This window comes from Neophocaena asiaeorientalis, unplaced genomic scaffold, assembly GCF_003031525.2.
Source record: "Neophocaena asiaeorientalis asiaeorientalis breed wild unplaced genomic scaffold, Neophocaena_asiaeorientalis_V1.1 scaffold547, whole genome shotgun sequence".
NCBI lineage: Eukaryota > Metazoa > Chordata > Mammalia > Artiodactyla > Phocoenidae > Neophocaena > Neophocaena asiaeorientalis.
The window spans coordinates 1794198-1813040 of record NW_020185330.1 but is presented as its reverse complement, the minus strand read 5'-3'; the positions used below and the strand labels follow the sequence as shown (position 1 = coordinate 1813040).

The window sequence follows — 18843 nt, the reverse complement described above, 5'->3', positions numbered from 1 at the left end:
TGTATAAATATGTGTGTGTATGTATATATAGTCTTCTTCAGTTTCTCTTCCCTTATAGGTTATTACAAAATATTGAATATAGTTCCCTGTGCTATATAGTAGGTCCTTGTTGGTTATCTGTTTTATAAATAGTAGTGTGTATATGTTGATCCCAGCCTCCTAATTTATCCTGCCCAACCAAGAGTAAGTTTTAAAGTATAGATACAATTTAAGAATTCCTTTATCCACATAGAGGTAGAATTAATTTTGTCTTGCTCTGTTCCACTATTGTTAATTTGTCCAGGTGGCTTGATTCCTCAAGATCTCTAATGGAACAGGATGTGAAGGAAAATGAGGCCTTGCTGCTCCGATTCAAGTATTACAGCTTTTTTGATTTGAATCCAAAGGTACCGAGGGTTTAGAGGGATCTCTTTTGTTCCTTTTTGTTTGCTTTTTGGAAGTTGGTGGGGTAAGGAATTGTTTGGATATATATAGCAAGTCCTGAATAATATTAAAAACTCAAAGCTTTGGACAAAGGCACCTGTATTTTAAAGTAGTCTGTTGTTTTAGTAAGTTGGAAGCATAACTAAACCCTTTTCTTTTTGTTAAATAATTGAATTTTTGGTTGATTTGTATTTTAAAGGAACTAGTTAGGTACTACGGAATTGGTAAAGTTAGTTTATGTGTTGTTTTTTTTTAACATCTCTCTTCAACTGTACATAATTATATATCCCAGAAGATGTTGCTTCAAAAAAAAAATCCTTTTTAAGTCTATATTTCTCTCAATTTAATAGCCAAACATTGTAATATGTTTTTACTATCAGATGGTTGGCATCATCTGTGCTACTGAAGTACTTTGCCTTTCTGATAAGATTTAAATTTGCTGTAGAGATCTGGAATGTTTTCCCCCAGAAAACACATGGCACAGAGATTTGAGTCTTTTGCTTTCTTGTCATCCTTGCGGGTTAGGGGACCTCTCTTGCCTGCTTCTCATCCTTTTCATGTCTAGATTATAGCCTAGATTTTAATGTATATATTTATCATTTTAAATTATGTGCTTAAATAATTCTTCATACAACAGTAAAATGTATATAGTAGAATTACAAAAAATCATTTTAATCCCTTTTTAGGTTATATCATACCTAATTTTGGTAAAGCCAAAGCTGTTCTGGGAACATAGTTATATTTGCATGGGGTGGGAGGGGGCTATGTATTTTGTTACCATTCTAAGATAGTATTGTTACAGTATTACTATTGATTTTTATTAACGTAACTAAATGGATAATTCAGTAACATTTAAGTAAATCTTTTCTACAAATGTGTGTGTGTGCTTATGTGTGTTTGTGTATGCCCTCTATTTTGGATTCTTAAAATAATTACTGTTTCCAAGGACCTGCCACTTTGTCTGGGTATGCTTTTCCACAGTGAGCAAGATGTTCCCCGAAATAATTAACTTACTGTCTGATTATGACATGTTAGTGTGGTAAATTGCAACAACAATACTGACAAACAGTCAGTTCTACCTTACTTTAATGTCTTCAAGTTAAATTCCTTTTATTAAGGTCTGTAATACCTAATGTTTTTTTCCCTGGAAAATAACATACAGAATCTGCTTCTCATACTGAATATGTAAAAATCTTATGGCAGATTTTAATGCCATTTTTAATGAAAAATTAGATGTGGATATATTTAGGGATACGTAAGCCTATAGGTAGCTTTCTTCCTTATTGTTAATGTAAAAGGTAATATATTACAAAAGAATTGTATCTCTTTTGCTGCAGTATGATGCAATCAGAATTAATCAGCTTTATGAGCAGGCCAAATGGGCTATTATCTTGGAAGAAATTGAATGCACGGAAGAAGAAATGATGATGTTTGCAGCCTTGCAGGTAGTGGCGAGTATTGGTAAATGGGACTTTTCAGGGGAAAGGGTAGGGGATTATTTAAATGGTAAAGAGGCATAGTAATTCCAGTAGCATTCTGATAGGTAGTGTTTTTACTTTTTGCTATGTAGAAAGTGAACAGACACTTAGAAGGCAAAATATGTGTGAATTTAATTTAATTTTTGTCTTATGTAAGAGATTAGTGGTATACTTAATAGTTACTTTTCTATATCCTGTAGGAGAAAAATATCCTTCCACCCCTAGATGTATATAAGCTTAAAACTGTCCAATTTTCCCCTGGAAATAAAATCTATATTAAGAATCAGATTTCTGAAATGAAGCTTTGCATAACTTGATAAATAACTGGGGATGGTAATATTTGTAAAATGGGCTATGGCAGAAATTAATACCTTTTAAGATGATAAAATTTTAAGAGACTAGTGAAACTAAACATAGATAAGTTTTTAGAATGGTAATCCTTAAGAAGTAGGTAGCTAATGTTAAACTAGTATTTTTCCAAATGTGGTTCTTGCTTACCACCTGTTTCAGAATTACAGTAGGGCTTATTAAAAAATTAATTGCCCACTTCATTACTGCTGTTCCCACTGGTAAAGTAACATTAAGGTGGCATCCACAAATCATTCTTGGAGACACTGAGGTCTGATTGACCACTAGATTAATTTTTCTAGATTAATAATTTCAGATATCTGCGTGAGGCTTTGGCGAGTGTTCTCAGATTATGGTGGAATTCTATTTAAGTACTCGAAGCAAGGTTGACATTCAGTTGTGAATATCTTTCACTATCACAATGATTTAATTTTTTCCTTAGAACACAAATAAAAATGCCCTCAATCTTCCAAATGTTTTTATGTACCCAGAAGAGTTTCTCAGTTAAGACTCAAAAAAGTTGTCCTTTAGAGAGGAAGAGCAGCTCATTTCTCCTTAGTTTTACACACTGAAAGAAGGGAATCAAAATGAAGCTCAGACAGGGAAAATTGGTAGTGACAGATGAATTAGTTTAGTTATTTTCTAGAGACATGCTTAATCAGTTAAGACTCTCATATTGTGTTTGTGGGTGATTCAGACTACCTGAAGAATTTCTTTAATTAAATTCTGGAGCAATTTTGTTCAGAGTAATCTCACTTGGTTTTATATAGTGTTCTCTCTACATCTTTCTCACTTAGAGTATGGGCTCATAATTTTCTAGTGAAAGTTTTGCTAATGACAGAATAATAATACATGTAAAATGTATGTGGGGAAAACCACAGGTTTTCTTATATAGTATTTCTTATCTTTTTATTATAAAATAATGCATTTTTTTAAAAAGCCAACAGATATATCCCAGCACATAGGTGTTCAAAAAATATTTGTTGAATGAGTATACACCCAGTCATACTGTCATAGAAATGGGATTATTCTTCAGCTTTGCCCAACTCCCACCCCAACCCAATAAACATCAGATATTCCATTTCGATTCAGTGAAAAACACCTCAGAACCATGGATTTTAATTCATGGAGACTGAATGCCCCAAAGCATAGCTTTCCTGGACCATTTTAGAATATAGATTCATTGAGAGAGTTTTGGACTACAAATCCCCTGAGTTGTTGGAAGCCTTCCAAGAGACTGACCCAAAGCCTCTTGGAAGCCATCCAGTACAAGAAGGGGGAAACTGAAAGTATGGCAAGGAGATGCCTAGGGTTTTTTATTTTAGATATAGGTTACAATCTGAACTATTCTCTCCTTAGAGCTTCTGGTTCCTTGTGTAAATTAAGTCTACAATAGTAAAAAGAAACAAAATAATTCAAAGTAAGAAGCTGTGGATAAAAAAAATTAAATTAGGTAAGTTAGTAACACTGTTTTTCAAGTATTTAGGTCCAATCATGTATTGTAACATTTAACAGATACTCCATGCCCCTTTGAAATCAAAACTGGATTTTATGACCAGTCCCATTCACATCCAGGATTTCTCCAGTATAACTCAGAAGGACCTTTTGCATCAGAATCATCTAAGGTACTTAGTAAAAATGCAGATTCCAGGCTGGACCCCATATTTGCTGAATCAGAATCTCTGGGGGTGAACGAACCTAAGCATCTATATTTTTAACCAGCTCTCCATATGCTTCTTAATATGCTCTGATATTTGCGGCCACTGCCTGGGGACCTCACCCTGCCTTTTTCTTCATGATTTGTGAATATGAAAATTTCTACCACTATAAGGATCTCATTTCAGCACAACTGAAGATACAGCCAGAGAGTAGTCATTACTAATTCACTACATCTTAAAATACAGAGGAACATTGATATTTGGCCTCAGGATTAGTTCACTAAATGTTCCCATGAATAGATTGTATTCAGTGAATGAATCCTTCAGAAATATGGATTGCTACTTAGTGCTTTGAAAGGTAACTGATTAAGTGATTTAAAAGTTTTGTTTAACTTTGTATAAAATCTCCCTAAAGTTTAGCATCAAAATCTAATCATTAATATTTGTTCTAAACCACTTACCTAAGTGTATTTAAAATCATGACTAGTTCTATACCCAAAGATCTTTTTATCTACATATAGGAGGAGTTATCACTACTCATTATATATATACATATATGTATATGGGAGTATTCATGTGTGTCAGTGGTGGTATATGTATTCACATATAAATGTATTCTACCTTATTCTAATGTATGAATGAGAAGGTAAATGTCATCTCTCTCTGATCAGGTTTTCAGCATTGAATTGAGGATGGGGGAAAGTGGAACTTTAGTTTTCAGCATAATAGTGGTAACTAAATTTCCTCTGCTGGATAATAGTAGTAATATAAGGTAACCAATGTTAATCCATTTCTACGGAAGACCTTACACATATTCTGTTCATTCATCCAATACTTGTTGGTTCTAGTCTGCGTTTTAGACGTGGAATACTGCAGTGGGGGAAAAAAGACACTTAAAAGTCTCTGCTCGTGGACTTCCCTGGTGGCGCAGTGGTTATGAATCCACCTGCCGGTGCAGGGGACACAGGTTTGAGCCCTAGTCCGGGAAGATCCCACATGCCACAGAGCAACTAAGCCTGCGCGCCACAACTACTGAGCCTGCGCTCTAGAGCCCACGAGCCACAACTACCGAAGCCCGTGTGCCTAGAGCCCATGCTGCACAACAAGAAAAGCCACCGCAATGAGCAGCCTGCGCACCACAACAAAGAGTAGCCCCCGCTCGCCACAACTAGAGAAAGCCCGCACGCAGCAACGGAGACCCAACGCAGCCATAAATAAATAAATAAATTTATTCTTTTTTTAAAAAAGTCTCTGCTCATGTAGAGTTCAGTGGGAGAGGTGTTAACTCTCTAAATCCTAGGGACACCCAAACTGAATTCATTTGTATTTGTCCAGGGACCCTACTTTTTTGAGTAAACATTTATTAGCAGGTTTAGGACATTGATTTCAGGTGCCATGCCCATTATTTTCCTATCCTTCTAATTCTTAGAGACGTTTAGCTTTTCAGATTAGGTGATGAAAGACATTCAGTATAGATACAGATAATATCTCATTTAAAAATTTATAGTTAGAACAATCATTTAAATAAAATATCACTTCTGGTTTCAGTATCATATCAATAAGTTGTCGATCATGACATCAGAGAATCATTTGAACAACAGTGACAAAGAAGTGGATGAAGTTGATGCTGCCCTTTCAGACCTGGAGATTACTTTGGAAGGGGGTAAAACATCAACAATTTTGGTAGGGTGAATCTTTTACCTACTGATTTAGTTTGAACAGATGTTTATACCTTTCTGTGGAATTAGGTTTTCATGCAGTGTTTGGGGGATACAGAGAAATATTTAGTGCTTTAGAAAATACAGACATCAACTTTCCAGAAACTTTCAGGGAAATTTTTAACATTAATATTGTTCTAGTGTCTAGTGCTTCCAACACAGTAAAGATAGATCTTGACAGTCTGCACATTCTCTTACAAGTAGAGGGAGAATGTTTCTTCAGAGGAAAAATTAATCTCAAGTCATGGTAAAATCCATTTAGTGATCTCCAAATTTGAAATGACAAAAAGAAGAGAAAAATAGATCTCAGGAAAATTTTTAAATGCTTAGGTGTTAGTTATTACAGAAGAAACACTATTTTAAGGACTGTCACGAGTTACAAAAGTTCCATATGGGGCTTCCCTGGTGGCACAGTGGTTGAGAGTCCACCTGCCGATGCAGTGGACACGGTTCGTGCCCTGGTCCGGGAAGATCCCACATGCCGCGGAGCGGCTGGGCCTGTGAGCCATGGCCGCTGAGCCTGCACGTCCGGAGCCTGTGCTCTGCGACGGGAGAGGCCACAACAGTGAGAGGCCCCAACAGTGAGAGGCCCGCATACCAAAAAAAAAAACAAAAAAAAGTTCCATATGCAGCTCTAAGCAGTTTTAGCTATATTAAAATCAACAGTATATTCTTGTGGGTTGTATAAATTGCTATTTTGATCAAATTTTTAATAGCTTTTTATGTCATTTGAAAATACCATTGTACTATGTGACCATATAATATGATTGTACCTTTAAAATCTTTATGATCTGTATTTTATGTAATTTTCCTTATTTACTGAATAAGCTGGTTCTTGATATCAGATACTAAACAGTAGAGTTTCAGATTTTTTTTTTTCATGAGAAAAAAATGACTTAATTCTTTTCCTAGGGGGACATCACTTCCATTCCTGAACTTGCTGACTATATTAAAGTTTTCAAGTAAGTACAAAAGGGGAGGAATTCCAAATATTAATGAATAAATGTCAGTTTTATAGCCACGTTCACATTTTTGAAATTTACTCTGACTGGCAAATGAGGGAAAATAACCATCTTTACCAAATTAAAATTGCAGTACTTATTAAGTTGTTTTATCTGATAAACATTTTCCTTAAGGTGGGGGAGGAGATTGTGTAAACCTAGATGGATTGCATCATGCAGATTCTGAAACATACAGTGGCATATCAGTATAAAGCATCCCGTCTGGGTGAAAGCAGTACATGATGAACTGCTATTGTCAGTGGCTGTTTCTTTGTTTAGAGCCCCAGAATCTATTGAATGCTATTCATTTGGTGATGGGACATTTTATAACAAGGTTCCAGTGTATCTTATCTAGACTTTTAAACCGTCGATCTAGTCATACTCCAACGAATCAAGAACGCTAGGCATTAAGGCAGAAAGAGGAAAGGAGGTGATGTGGAATATAAGATATAAAGCCATTTTGGAATAAACCATTTACTGTAGGTGAACATATTAACAGCTCCACATATGTAACATTTCTGAGCTAATGGCACAATTTCAAATGCTGCTCCCTACCCTACTTTGTTCTCCCTTTACACGCCTTTTTTACCTACCTGCACTTTTCCTTATCCTCTCTTCCTCATGCTTCCTGTTTGACATTGGAGTGACAAGTTAAAGTCACCACTGAAGTACATGCCTGAGAGATAAGCAGTTCCCTCACTTTAGTCTTGCCAGGTAAACTTGCTTGTTTAGAGAGGCTCCAAAGGCAGCCCTGTGGACATCATGAACTTGCAGGTAATTACAGGACCTAGGAACCTTCCGATCATTGACATTTACTTCACCTTTATTTTCCTATGCTTTCCATGTGACCTGCTAGTGATAGGGACAGCTACAACTGACAGAAATACTGGAATGTTTGCCTTACTGTCTTCCTCTGCCCACTCACTGTAAGATCTTCCTGAGTAGATTGAGAAAGGAGGGGCAAATCCAGTAAGAGCAACATTGAATATAACACACTGGCCAAAAGGGAACTGAATTCAGCATATGTAAAACTTGGTCTCAGACTTTTAACATTGTGAAACTTTGCTGCTAAAACATAGCATTGATAAAGTTATTTCAAAAGTGTTTTTTTTTTTTTCCTTCTAATTCTGTTTGACACATAGGCCAAAAAAGCTGACTCTAAAAGGTTACAAGCAGTACTGGTGCACCTTTAAAGACACATCTATTTCTTGCTATAAGAGCAAAGAAGAATCCAGTGGCACACCAGCTCATCAGATGAACCTAAGAGGTAAGGAAAGCCTTGGAATAACCAGTATTGATGGTGGAATATCTGTTAGCTAATATTCAATAAACTTTGTTTTGCTGGGGGATAAAGTTGTTTAGTTTTTTAGTTTCTTAACTGCTTTAGGTACTTTTTTATGTTTAGTATTCAATTTCACATGAATATTTTGTTGTAATCTCTGTGCAGTCCTCACTTGAAGTGTGTGATTCTACTTTCATCCCAAGTAAATGTATGATGTCCCTTTTCTGTTCTTCAGTATTAGGACATTTAGGTTTGTCTCATTCTGCAGGAGCTGCCCACTTAATTTTCAGGGTCTGCCTCATTCTCACCTGTGCTGTAGTCACATCTCCCCCAGTTTTTGCTGGGGTCTTCCTTCCTCATCAGCATCCCCCTGACCTTCACTGCTAACAAGCTGGTCCAGCTCAGGTCCCCAGTCTCTTGGTTTTCTGGCTCACCGGTGGGTTAGCCACCTGCAGGGCTTAGCTGAGTTCTTCCCCTTTCCCAACACCTCTTCCCTGCACATTTTCGTCATCTTCAACACTGCTCTCGTCCTGGCCCTTGGGGCAGCCCCAGGATACCCCTCTGAGGCTCCTCCTAGCTGACAACCTGAATCTGTTGGTTTCCTCTTTATTTCTTCAGATCCAAAGCTGTCTCAGAACAGGGGCTGGTACCTGAGGCACACATTGCTGGACCTGTTTCCGCGGTCCTGTGGCAGCTGTGGCGGGCTTGCTTCCTGTGGCCCAGGCTGAGCCTGGCCAAGGGTCAGAGCTGCTGGTTTTGGTCTTTTTTTTTTTTTCTCTTCAGGTCTGTGGAGTTACAGCTTCATTTGGTTTTAGTGAGTTCTGTTGGTCCTTCACACTGCTCCTTCACCACTCTCATCTGTTGGATGCAGTGGTTCAGGTGGTAGGAGAATTCCCTCTCCAGGTTGGTCTGGTTCTTCTGTGGCTGGAGGACATCCTGCTGCCTCTTTCTGTGATTCTCTGCAGCCTTTGTCTGGTCTTGCAGGTCGTTCATGAGCCTCTCCCTCGCGGTGATGTTACTTAAAACTGCCAGCTCACTTCCGGTGTAGATACCACTTCCTCCAGGAAGCCTGCTCTCCACAGGCTCCCCAGCACTCACTGCCCCGGGCACCCAGCATGCTTGGTGGGGGACGCAGCAGGTTGGCTCCTCGCTGCTCCACACTCCTTTTACTGTGCCTTCCCTTACAGCAAAGCTGCAAGACTAAAATACATCTTCCAGACTCATTTCCAGTGGGATTTAGATTCCAGCCAGATGCATTCTTGTGAGACTTGAATTCCTGAGTTAAGGGGTTAGAGAGGCAGTTAAGGAAGGAGTTAGGTGCTTCCGGGCTCTGGAGTTACATCTGTATTCTTAATTTTTCTTAGTAAATTGTGCATTAGTATATTTTTAGTATATTTCAACATGATGTCCAAATCTCTACCCTATCTCTATTCTGCCCAGTAGTCATCCGAACTATTGCTGTGTAGTTACACACATTTTAATAAATAGAAGGACCTCTGCCCTGGGTAGATGATTGCTGTGCCCATGTGTTGAAATTCTGTAATTTTCCTAAAACTTTTAGTTAGACTCACTGTCTTTTTCTCTAAGTCACGAGTTTAACTTTTGAGTCTTTACCATTATTTGTTACTCTCAAAATCTATTGCAGCTGTCCTCTTGCTTCCCTTTGTAGCTGCTCAGGACCAGCTGCAATTGTCCACTCTTGATTTAGAGACTTAATCTGTTTTCTGGCCTCTGTGTTCTCTGTCCCTATTACATCCTTAGTCTTCTTCTATAACTGAGAAGTTAAGTTCCGGTATGGAGAACAGCCTACAGGGTGTCCTAATCCCACTTCTCCCAAGTCCTCCCAAGGAGCACTTTTCTAGCACATCACACTGGTGAAGGTAACACTAGACTAAGAATCAAACGGCCTAGATTCTGCTCTGCCACTAAACTAAATCAAATGGCCTAGATTCTGTTCTGCTCTGTGATTTTGGAAATAGCCTATCTGGACCTTAGCATCTTCCTTTGAGTAACAAGAGTGTTGAACTGGATGCTCTCTGAGGCCCCTGAGATATCTAAAACGCACAGTTCTAAAAGGTGCAGTTCAGCAGATGCTGATGGATCTCCTGCCATGAGCTGTGCCAGGTACTAGAGACAGGAGCAAGAACAGATTACAGTCGCATCCTTCAAGGTGTTTTAGAGCATGTCAGGAGATAAACAGCTACAATTCGGGCAGTAAATAGTACTTTAAAAAGTAAGCAATAGGGCTTCCCTGGTGGCGCAGTGGTTGGGAGTCTGCCTGCCAATGCAGGGGACACGAGTTCATGCCTGGGCCCTGGAGGATCCCACATGTCGCGGAGCGGCTGGGCCCGTGAGCCATGGCTGCTGAGCCTGCACATCCTGCGTGTCCGGAGCCTGTGCTCCGCAACGGGGGAGGCCGCAACAGTGAGAGGCCCGAGTACTGCAAAAAAAAAATCTTAAAAAAAAGTAAGCAATAGATTAGAGGAGCAAAGAGGTAAGGGTGCTGTACCAGTTAGTCTTCAGTGACATTGGAGAGAATTAGGAGAGACTTCATGGGGGAAATAATGTCACAGTTACGATCCAAAAGAGAAAATTGTGATCTGTGGAAGGAAGGAGGAGAGTTGGTAAAAGAGACTGGTGTGCAAACGCGTGGAGAGAAGCATCCGCAGTCACCGGGCGGGTTGTGCTTCCGGAACATGGAGTTAGAGCGGGGAGGATGAACCCTTCCTTAATAGCTGTCGAATCCATTCCTGCTAACTATGAGAGGTAATAGCAGAAGAAACTGGCAGGAATTGGAGGATAAAACTGTTAAGTTTTTTAAACTGGCAGCAGTGAAGTGACACTGAAAGATTATTATGAAAATGATGGGATCCATCATATTTATATTGGCTACAGTGTAGAGGAGCAATTTCAGAGCAGTGATAGTGATCCAAATTACGTTTATCAATATGGGTGGAGAAGAGGGCGCAACTTCGTTAGATTCTGAGGAAGTTCGATCAACAGACTGGGTGATTGGCCTGGGAGAGGCTCGGGGAGGGACTTGATTCTGGCTTGTATAGCTGGGTGGATAGGGTGGTATTGAGATTGAGAATATAGAAGAGATGAGTTTGGGGAGGAAGATGAGCTTAATTTAATTGGGTTATTTTAAATTTGAGGTGCTGGTGGGATATCTGTTTGGAGCACGGGCGAGATCCATGCTGCAGATAGCGATGTGGTAGCAGTTAGTATTAATGGTAGATGTAGCCGTTGGAATAGTTGTCTACAATATGAAAAGGCTAAGAGCAGAACCTTGCAGGACACCCATGTTTAAGGGACAGGGCAGATTAGAGGAGGAGGAACTTGCAAGGGAAATAAACCACAAAAAATAATATATAGGAAGACCATGGAAATGAGGCATGATGGAAGTTAAGGTAAAAGTTGTTTCGAAAAGGACAGTGTAGTCAATAGTGTCAGATGCTACAGAAAAGTAAGATTAAGCCTCCATAGGATTTAGCTACATGGAGGTGGTTAGTAACCTTGATTAAGAACAGATTCAGCAGATTTCAATGGGCTTTTAAGTATGGGAGCCAAAGTACAAGTACAGTCATTGAGAGGTAAATAGGAAACAAAGATAGCTTTTTGATGAACCTTATCTGTGACAGAGAAGGAGGAAAGAGGGCAGTAATAGAAGAGAGAGGTATAAGGTAGAGGAGAGAGGCATTTTATGGTTTAAGATGAGAGACTCAAGGAAGTTAAATGCTGATGGAAACGTCACAGTAGAAGGAAAGGAAGGGAGGTGGGAGGAGAAGATCTCTGTGATGGAGCAAGGCTCCTGACGGGTGGTAGAAAATGCAGCCCACTCGGACGTAAGAGCCTTGGGAGGAGAGACACCTCTTCCACTGTGTGGAAGCAAGGGCAGCCAGGTTTATCTGCTTTGGTGGCAGGAAGTTGGGGCACCTCACTTTTGATGGCTTTCATCTTGGGAAAGTAACATGTGAGGTTGTCCGCTGAGGGTGAGTGGCATAGGAGGCCTGAGAAGATGTGAAGTAAACATTGTTGAGAATGTCTGCTAACACAGAAGGCTTGCCAGTGTCAAGGGGCAGGCTAAGGTTGGGAATTTACGAATTGCTGGTGAAATTTATCTGCTCAGTTTTGTGATTTTTTTTTTTTTTTTCTCCCCCCTCAGAGTGCTCAGAGCCAGAGCAGAGGCAACTAAGTGGTAGATGGCTGGGTTGAGCTAGGGTTAAGGGTTTGCTGAGTGTGTGTAATGGAAAGACAGTGAGTCTGGAGAGTTGGAGGTGACAGCTGGTGCAGCGGGGTCCAGGCTGGACTGCAGAGAAGGAAGAGGTGGAAACATGATGGGGAGAAAGTGATGAGGTCACAGGATGGGGTCTCTCAAAGAACTTGGGGAGACTTAGGATGGAAGATTGTGATCAGAGTGGGCTGTTTGCATTTAATGCTTCAGAGAACTAGTAATTGGGTTACAGTGAGGTCCAGCATGTTACCGTGGAAGCAGGTAGCCTGTGCTTGGAGGAGGCGTGGGGTGAGTACTGTCTGAAATGTGGCTACTGAGTGCCTCTGTGCTTACACTAGTGCCTGAGTTACCACTCGCTTGGTCTCTCCTTTTTGGTTGTTTTGGCATTTTACTTTAAAAAGAGGTCTAATTATGGGCTTGGGTACTGTAAATCTACTTGCATGATTAATGAAATTTGTGGCAAAGATTGTGTATCTTCAAACATCTCTTTGTTTTAACTTTGCAGGTTAAACATGTTGCCACACAACTTCCTAATTGTTTCTAATGACTGTATAGGAGTTAACGTGGTAGCTATTTATGTGGAGTAACTATTCTAAAAAGAAAGCAAAGAGGGGAGAAGGTCCACCAAATTAATGATTGAAGTTAATTCTGGAGAGGAGAGGATCTCTCCTTTATCTGACATGTTCTGTTTCTTTTATATGATACATAAAACACTTATGTGATGGGGAAAAAAAATGACAATTTAAACATATGTTCTTTTTGTGTGATAGATACATAGAGGTTTATTATCTTGTTCCTTGTACTCTCTGTGCCGGGAGAAGTTGCTCCAGTACAAGGAGAAAGGCAACAGCAGTCCCTGCTAACAGTTTACATTCTTCCTCATAGAGCCTACTGGATGGTCTTAACACGTATTGAGGGTGACATGACCTAAGTACTAACACTTGGAATACTCTTTAGGGAGCTTTGACATCTTCATTATCTTATTGATCCTTACAGCATCCCTGTGAGGTCGAGTTTAAGGTCAGGATATGTGGGCATAAATAAATTGGACATGATTATGAAGTGGTTGAGAAGGGTCTGGAACCCAAATCTGTCTGCTTGCAGAGCTCTTCTTCACTATATTATACTGGTTACTAATTTATGCTGACCATTGTCCCGTTATCTAACTGGGTATATACATTCAATAAATCTGTGTTCTCTTCTGTAAAACCACCAGCTCATGGTTAACAGAGTTGATTACATGGATTTTTATAATCCATAAATGTATGTATTCCTGAAAACTTGCCAGTAGAGTGAAATTCTGCATGCCACTTATTTTCATACTGACTTCGCATGTATATAAGTTTGTTACCTTCTATACCAGATGGACTCCTAATATATTGTGCTTACAGTTAATTTCTCATATGTACAAAGAAATGCTTAAGAAACTATTTTTGTTCAAATGATCACCCTCTGAATCGAACTACTTGTTAAGTATTCCAACACCCTGGAGTTTTGGAAGGAGGCCTGTGCCCAGGAGCACTCAGTTGAATCAGGAGATCCTGTGCCTCCCCTCCCCTGTGCCATTAAGCTTCGTGCTTCCACACAGGAATAGGAGAGGAGAGCAGTTGAGTTAGGGAGCAGTGGGGTCCTAAGGAGGCCCTTATGATAGGACTCTAGCTCATACTGGGTAATCCACCCGAAACATGCCTTTTTTTAAAAGCATCATAAAAGTCATTTATTCTGACCCAAACACAATTAAGTTAGAATTTAATTATAGAAAGATATTTAAAAATCCCTGTACATTTAGAAACCTAGGGGAAAAAATCCCAAATAACTTAAGATTCAAAGAACTGAATGATACTAAAACAATACATATAAAACTTGTGGGATGGAGTGCAAGTGTTTTTGGTAGAATATCCTTTTAATAGGACTCTTTGCTTCTCTTCTCAGTCAAGGGCCGCAAACTCTGTGCAGTTAAATCTCTTGTATGTTATATAGATCTGATTCTTTGCTCCACCCCCGGACAAAATTACTGAGCATAAAGAATTTATTCCCTGATTTATAGATTCCACGACAGCAAATTCAACATGTTAAGATGGCATAAAATGAGGGCTACCTATATTGGCTTGGGATTTCTTAAGAGTAAATTTGATCATTTTAATAACTTTTTTACTACAGGGTGTGAAGTTACCCCAGATGTGAACATTTCAGGCCAAAAATTTAACATTAAACTCCTCATTCCAGTTGCAGAGGGCATGAATGAAATCTGGCTTCGTTGTGACAATGTAAGTTTTCTGATTAAAAGTAAAACTCAGTGTTCTTTGCTTCCTTACTTAGTGAGTTGACCATTCATTCTTATATTTTATACTCAAAGGACGCCATCATGGGATAGATTTCAAACCTCAGTATTTCTTTTCAACAGGAAAAACAGTATGCACACTGGATGGCAGCCTGCAGGTTGGCCTCCAAAGGCAAGACCATGGCGGACAGTTCCTATAACTTAGAAGTTCAAAATATTCTTTCCTTTCTGAAGATGCAGCATTTAAATCCAGATCCTCAGTTAATACCAGAGCAGATCACAACCGATATAAATCCTGAATGTTTGGTGTCCCCTCGCTATCTAAAAAAGTACAAGAACAAGCAGGTACTTGATTCATTTTACTTCATCTGCTATTTTCTGCTGATTTGTTTTATAATTTTCTACATATACTTTAGTTTCCCCCTCTTAAACCCAACTTTTTCATTTTAATTGGTAGTCTTAATTTCGTATCAGGTGGTTAAAACATAAAATAAGAAATAAATAGCTTTCGGTCAGTTTAAATTGGTCGTTTAAGAAAAGCCTTATTATTTTAATATGGAAGATAATGAGGTGGAATATCGGGAGCATATTTATTCTCAAACCTGCGGAAATCACTCTGCTAACAGGGTGTCTTTCAGGAAATTGAATGCGGTCTTACTGCATTGTGTTCCTTAATTCATGCAGCTTTACTCCGTATATAAAGTAAGTCTGATAGAAAGCACAGCCAGCATTTCCCAACCAAATCTGTGATGACTCTTCTTGCTGTCAAAATTGACTTTTTCAGCTTTGGAAATAAACTTTACGAGGGTAGATAGAGTCCACGTTGAACATTGTCTTTTCTTAACATTAACAGGCAAAACCTAGGCAACATTTGCATAATGTGACAAAGTTTGGTAAATTTTCATTGAAACTCACTGCTTTTGTTCCCTCTGTTTAGAATTCCTTTCCTGGAAATTAATACCATAAGAGGATTGCTATTTAGGCAAAAGGTTCTTTGCCAGGGGAGTTTCACTTGGGATAGCCCCCAGTATTCTCTACACCCAGCATCATGCCATAAAAGGAAAAGCCTCCAGTTTAGGAGGGGAGTGAAGAAGAACTTTGAAATAAATATTTCATTTTTATCTAGTTTCATTTTTATTTTTGTTGAGTAATTTTAAAACATTCCTGGAAAGGCCCAATGATATATCCAGAACACTTACTAATTCTTAACTTTAAATACAGTCTTTATCATTTGGATATGAAATCACTTAGCTAGAAATGTTCAGAAGTTTTAATCACCAAGTATTCATCTTTAAGTTGCAGAGGTTGTGTAAACTGCATGGAAATGGTCTATCCCACGGTCATATGAAGTGGGAGTAGTGAGGAATGGAGGAAATGCTGCCCTGGGGAGCTTTGTGGAATGTAGATTGTAAGTTAAAAAGGGAAAGTGAATCGAGTTCTAATTTCATTTTTTATTCTTAGTTAATTCATTTAAAAATTATTTATAAAGAGACTTATTTCTAAAAGTGGATTCATTTGCCTTCAAAGTCAATGAATAGTTTCAGATCTTTAGCAATCTCATTTCACTATCAGGTATTAGGGAAAAAAAGATCTTAAAGTATAATTGTGAAGACTGCCAAATGGTGGTTTAGTTGTCAGACAGGTATTGTTTTCTCAGAAGCCTTTAAAATGATAGTTTTTGCTTTAAAAAGGTACTTTTCTGTTGGTGAGTTCTTGAATAGATGTCAGCTGAAAATTCTCTTGAGAACAGAGAATGTGTGACTGTCTTTAACTGGCAGGATGGCAGTATGTGTGTGGTCTGAGATTAAGGATCTTTCTAGCCCTGTCTTCCACATTGGCATCTTATCAAATGCGCATTCTTTTTGAGTTCTCCTTTCCCTAACTAGATTTGGAGGTTGAGTCATATTATTGCTCTGACACCTGGTAAGTGCTGATAAGCAGGAGTTTAGTTTAGTTTAGTTTAGTTGTGTCAGGTGTGTACTAGTCGTTGGACATATTGCTCAGTAATTGTTTGTTAAACTGTATGATCCGGTGGCACTCCGGGGTCAGGTAGGTCTAAGACGTGCAGGCCATGGGGTCATTCAGCCCTACCAGGGCATAAAGTCTTTGGGTCCATCAGTATAGCCTTTGTTATAGTTAATCTACTTTAATTCCTAAAAACTATATATTAATTAAATTTGCTATGGATATTTTTTACATAGATGTCTCCCAAACTGGATTTTAACATTTTAAAGGAAAGAATTGTTCTACGTCTTATCCATGTTAATCCAAATTGAAATGGACCAGTATGTTTATAGCCACCACTCCTACTGTAGTGTATGGCATATTTTTATTTTCCCTTCCAGGAAAAAGGATGCAAAAAACAGATGGTAATTGAGGGATTTGCTTTTCTTGTGTAAATAAGAAAACAGTATGGTCACTGCACTTATTTTTATGCCTTCAACTTATTTCTGAAAAGCGGTGCATGGACATATTATCTGACTCAATATGAGACAACATTAAAGGCTTTTGAATATTAATTTTTATTTTGCTACTAAAATAATTAGCTTTACCCTAACCAGTAAGAACTGGTACATGAAGGGGGAAAGGTTATTTGCTCCTAATTTTCTCCCTACAAATTTCTACCCTTAATTTTAGTAACACTTAACAATCTAAAATAATGGGGAGTGTTTCTCAGTATTCTAAATGGAAAGTAATCGCTGCTTTCTCATTTTCATTTTCATGCTTGCATTTACTTTGCTTGGTTTCCATCTAAAGTAATTTTTTGCATGGTTTTTGGCTGGAATTTTGGTTTGCAGGTTGCCGCAACTTTTTCTTTGCTTCATTGCCATTTTTTCTGATTGCCTTTTTTTCTTTCTGCTTCCTTTTTCTTTTTCCTCGCATTGCCATCTACAGCCAGGCTATATAAGAGATTTGGTAAGTTCTCCATATTTACAAAAAAAAAGAAAGAAAGAAAAAGAAAAGAAATAACTAAAAATATTTAAAGCCCTAGCTACAGTCTCCCCTCATGGATTAATTTCCTTCTACTCTTTGAGGGAATAGTCATCCCAAAGTGAGTATAATTTAAATTTAAAAATTAACCTTTCTGATGATTCCTTTAGAAAAATTTTAAAGTTATTACAGTGATTTCAAGTACTTTAAAGCTGCTAAAAGTATATATTATTCCTGCTAGAAACTTGTATGCCAGGTACTCATTCTGATCATGTTATCTTGGTGCTGAATTTAAAACCCGTCATGTATATGAGGATTAGAAAATAATAGTTTTATAATGCAGTATCATATGTATGTGTACTTGAATATGTCTCAAGAATGGCAGTTATGCAGTCCTAATAGTTCACTGTTTCTTGACATATGGAAACTAAAATTAAGAAAAAATATATATTGAGGTTTATTTTGGAAAGTCATTATTTTACTAAAATTCCCAAATGTAGCTTCAGGTATTTTCTAATTCCAACTCTTGCAATACATAATTTTGGGTGAGGCACATAATTCAATGTTTTAATCTTTTTTGCCTTGATTCTACCATGAAAGAATAATATCTAATGGTAAAGATGATGTTTAATCATGTTTAGATAACAGCAAGAATCTTGGAGGCCCATCAGAATGTAGCTCAGATGAGTCTAATTGAAGCCAAGATGAGATTTATCCAAGCTTGGCAGTCATTACCAGAATTCGGCATCACACACTTTATTGCAAGGTCAGTGGTTCTACTAAGCACCTATGTGTAAACCATAATCTGTGCCTTTTTACTTAATCTACTTCATATAATTAGAAATTGAACATTTAAAGCTACCTCCTGAGATCCATTAACCTGTTACACAGTAAAATTTAAAGAATGTTGGAATGTATTTTCTATACTTAAAATTGTTTCATCAAAAATTCGACTGTTTTGTGCAAGAATAGCACTTTTTTTAGAATTAAAACACACGTGTCTTGAAGAAAAACAGACCAACATGTCCCCCTCCCACCCCCAACATGTTTTAAAACATTTATTTATGTTTTTAATGCTGTAGATTCCAAGGGGGCAAAAAAGAAGAACTTATTGGAATTGCATACAACAGACTGATTAGGATGGACGCCAGTACAGGAGATGCAATTAAAACCTGGCGTTTCAGCAACATGAAACAGTGGAATGTAAACTGGGAAATAAAAATGGTAAGCTGTAACTATGCTACTTGAATGCGTATGTAGTCCGTCTGCTAAAAATGAATGAATTAAGAAGAAAAAGGCCTATAAATTCTATTCATTTCCTACTTAAACTTGCCTATTTCATAACTAGCCTAGATATTAAATTCTAAGAACATAATATGTTACACTGTTGGCTCATCGTTAAGGTTATCTTTCTATAACGGATAAATAGTTCTCTTTAGGTAAGTATTTGTGAGTGGAAATAAATATTTCCACTCACAAATAGCAGCTA

At 38.1% G+C, this 18843-nt stretch overlaps 1 protein-coding gene across 1 annotated transcript in view; it reads left to right on the top strand.

Moving 5' to 3' along the window:
* Window positions 1-18843, top strand: part of FERMT2 (FERM domain containing kindlin 2) — a 71103-nt gene that overhangs the window by 50227 nt on the left and 2033 nt on the right. The window contains exons 5-13 of the mRNA XM_024734794.1: window positions 284-386; window positions 1761-1868; window positions 5456-5590; window positions 6538-6587; window positions 7769-7893; window positions 14303-14409; window positions 14547-14768; window positions 17996-18120; window positions 18437-18578. Of these exons, the coding sequence (XP_024590562.1) occupies window positions 284-386; window positions 1761-1868; window positions 5456-5590; window positions 6538-6587; window positions 7769-7893; window positions 14303-14409; window positions 14547-14768; window positions 17996-18120; window positions 18437-18578 (1117 nt within the window). The remainder of the gene's footprint in view (window positions 1-283; window positions 387-1760; window positions 1869-5455; window positions 5591-6537; window positions 6588-7768; window positions 7894-14302; window positions 14410-14546; window positions 14769-17995; window positions 18121-18436; window positions 18579-18843) is intronic.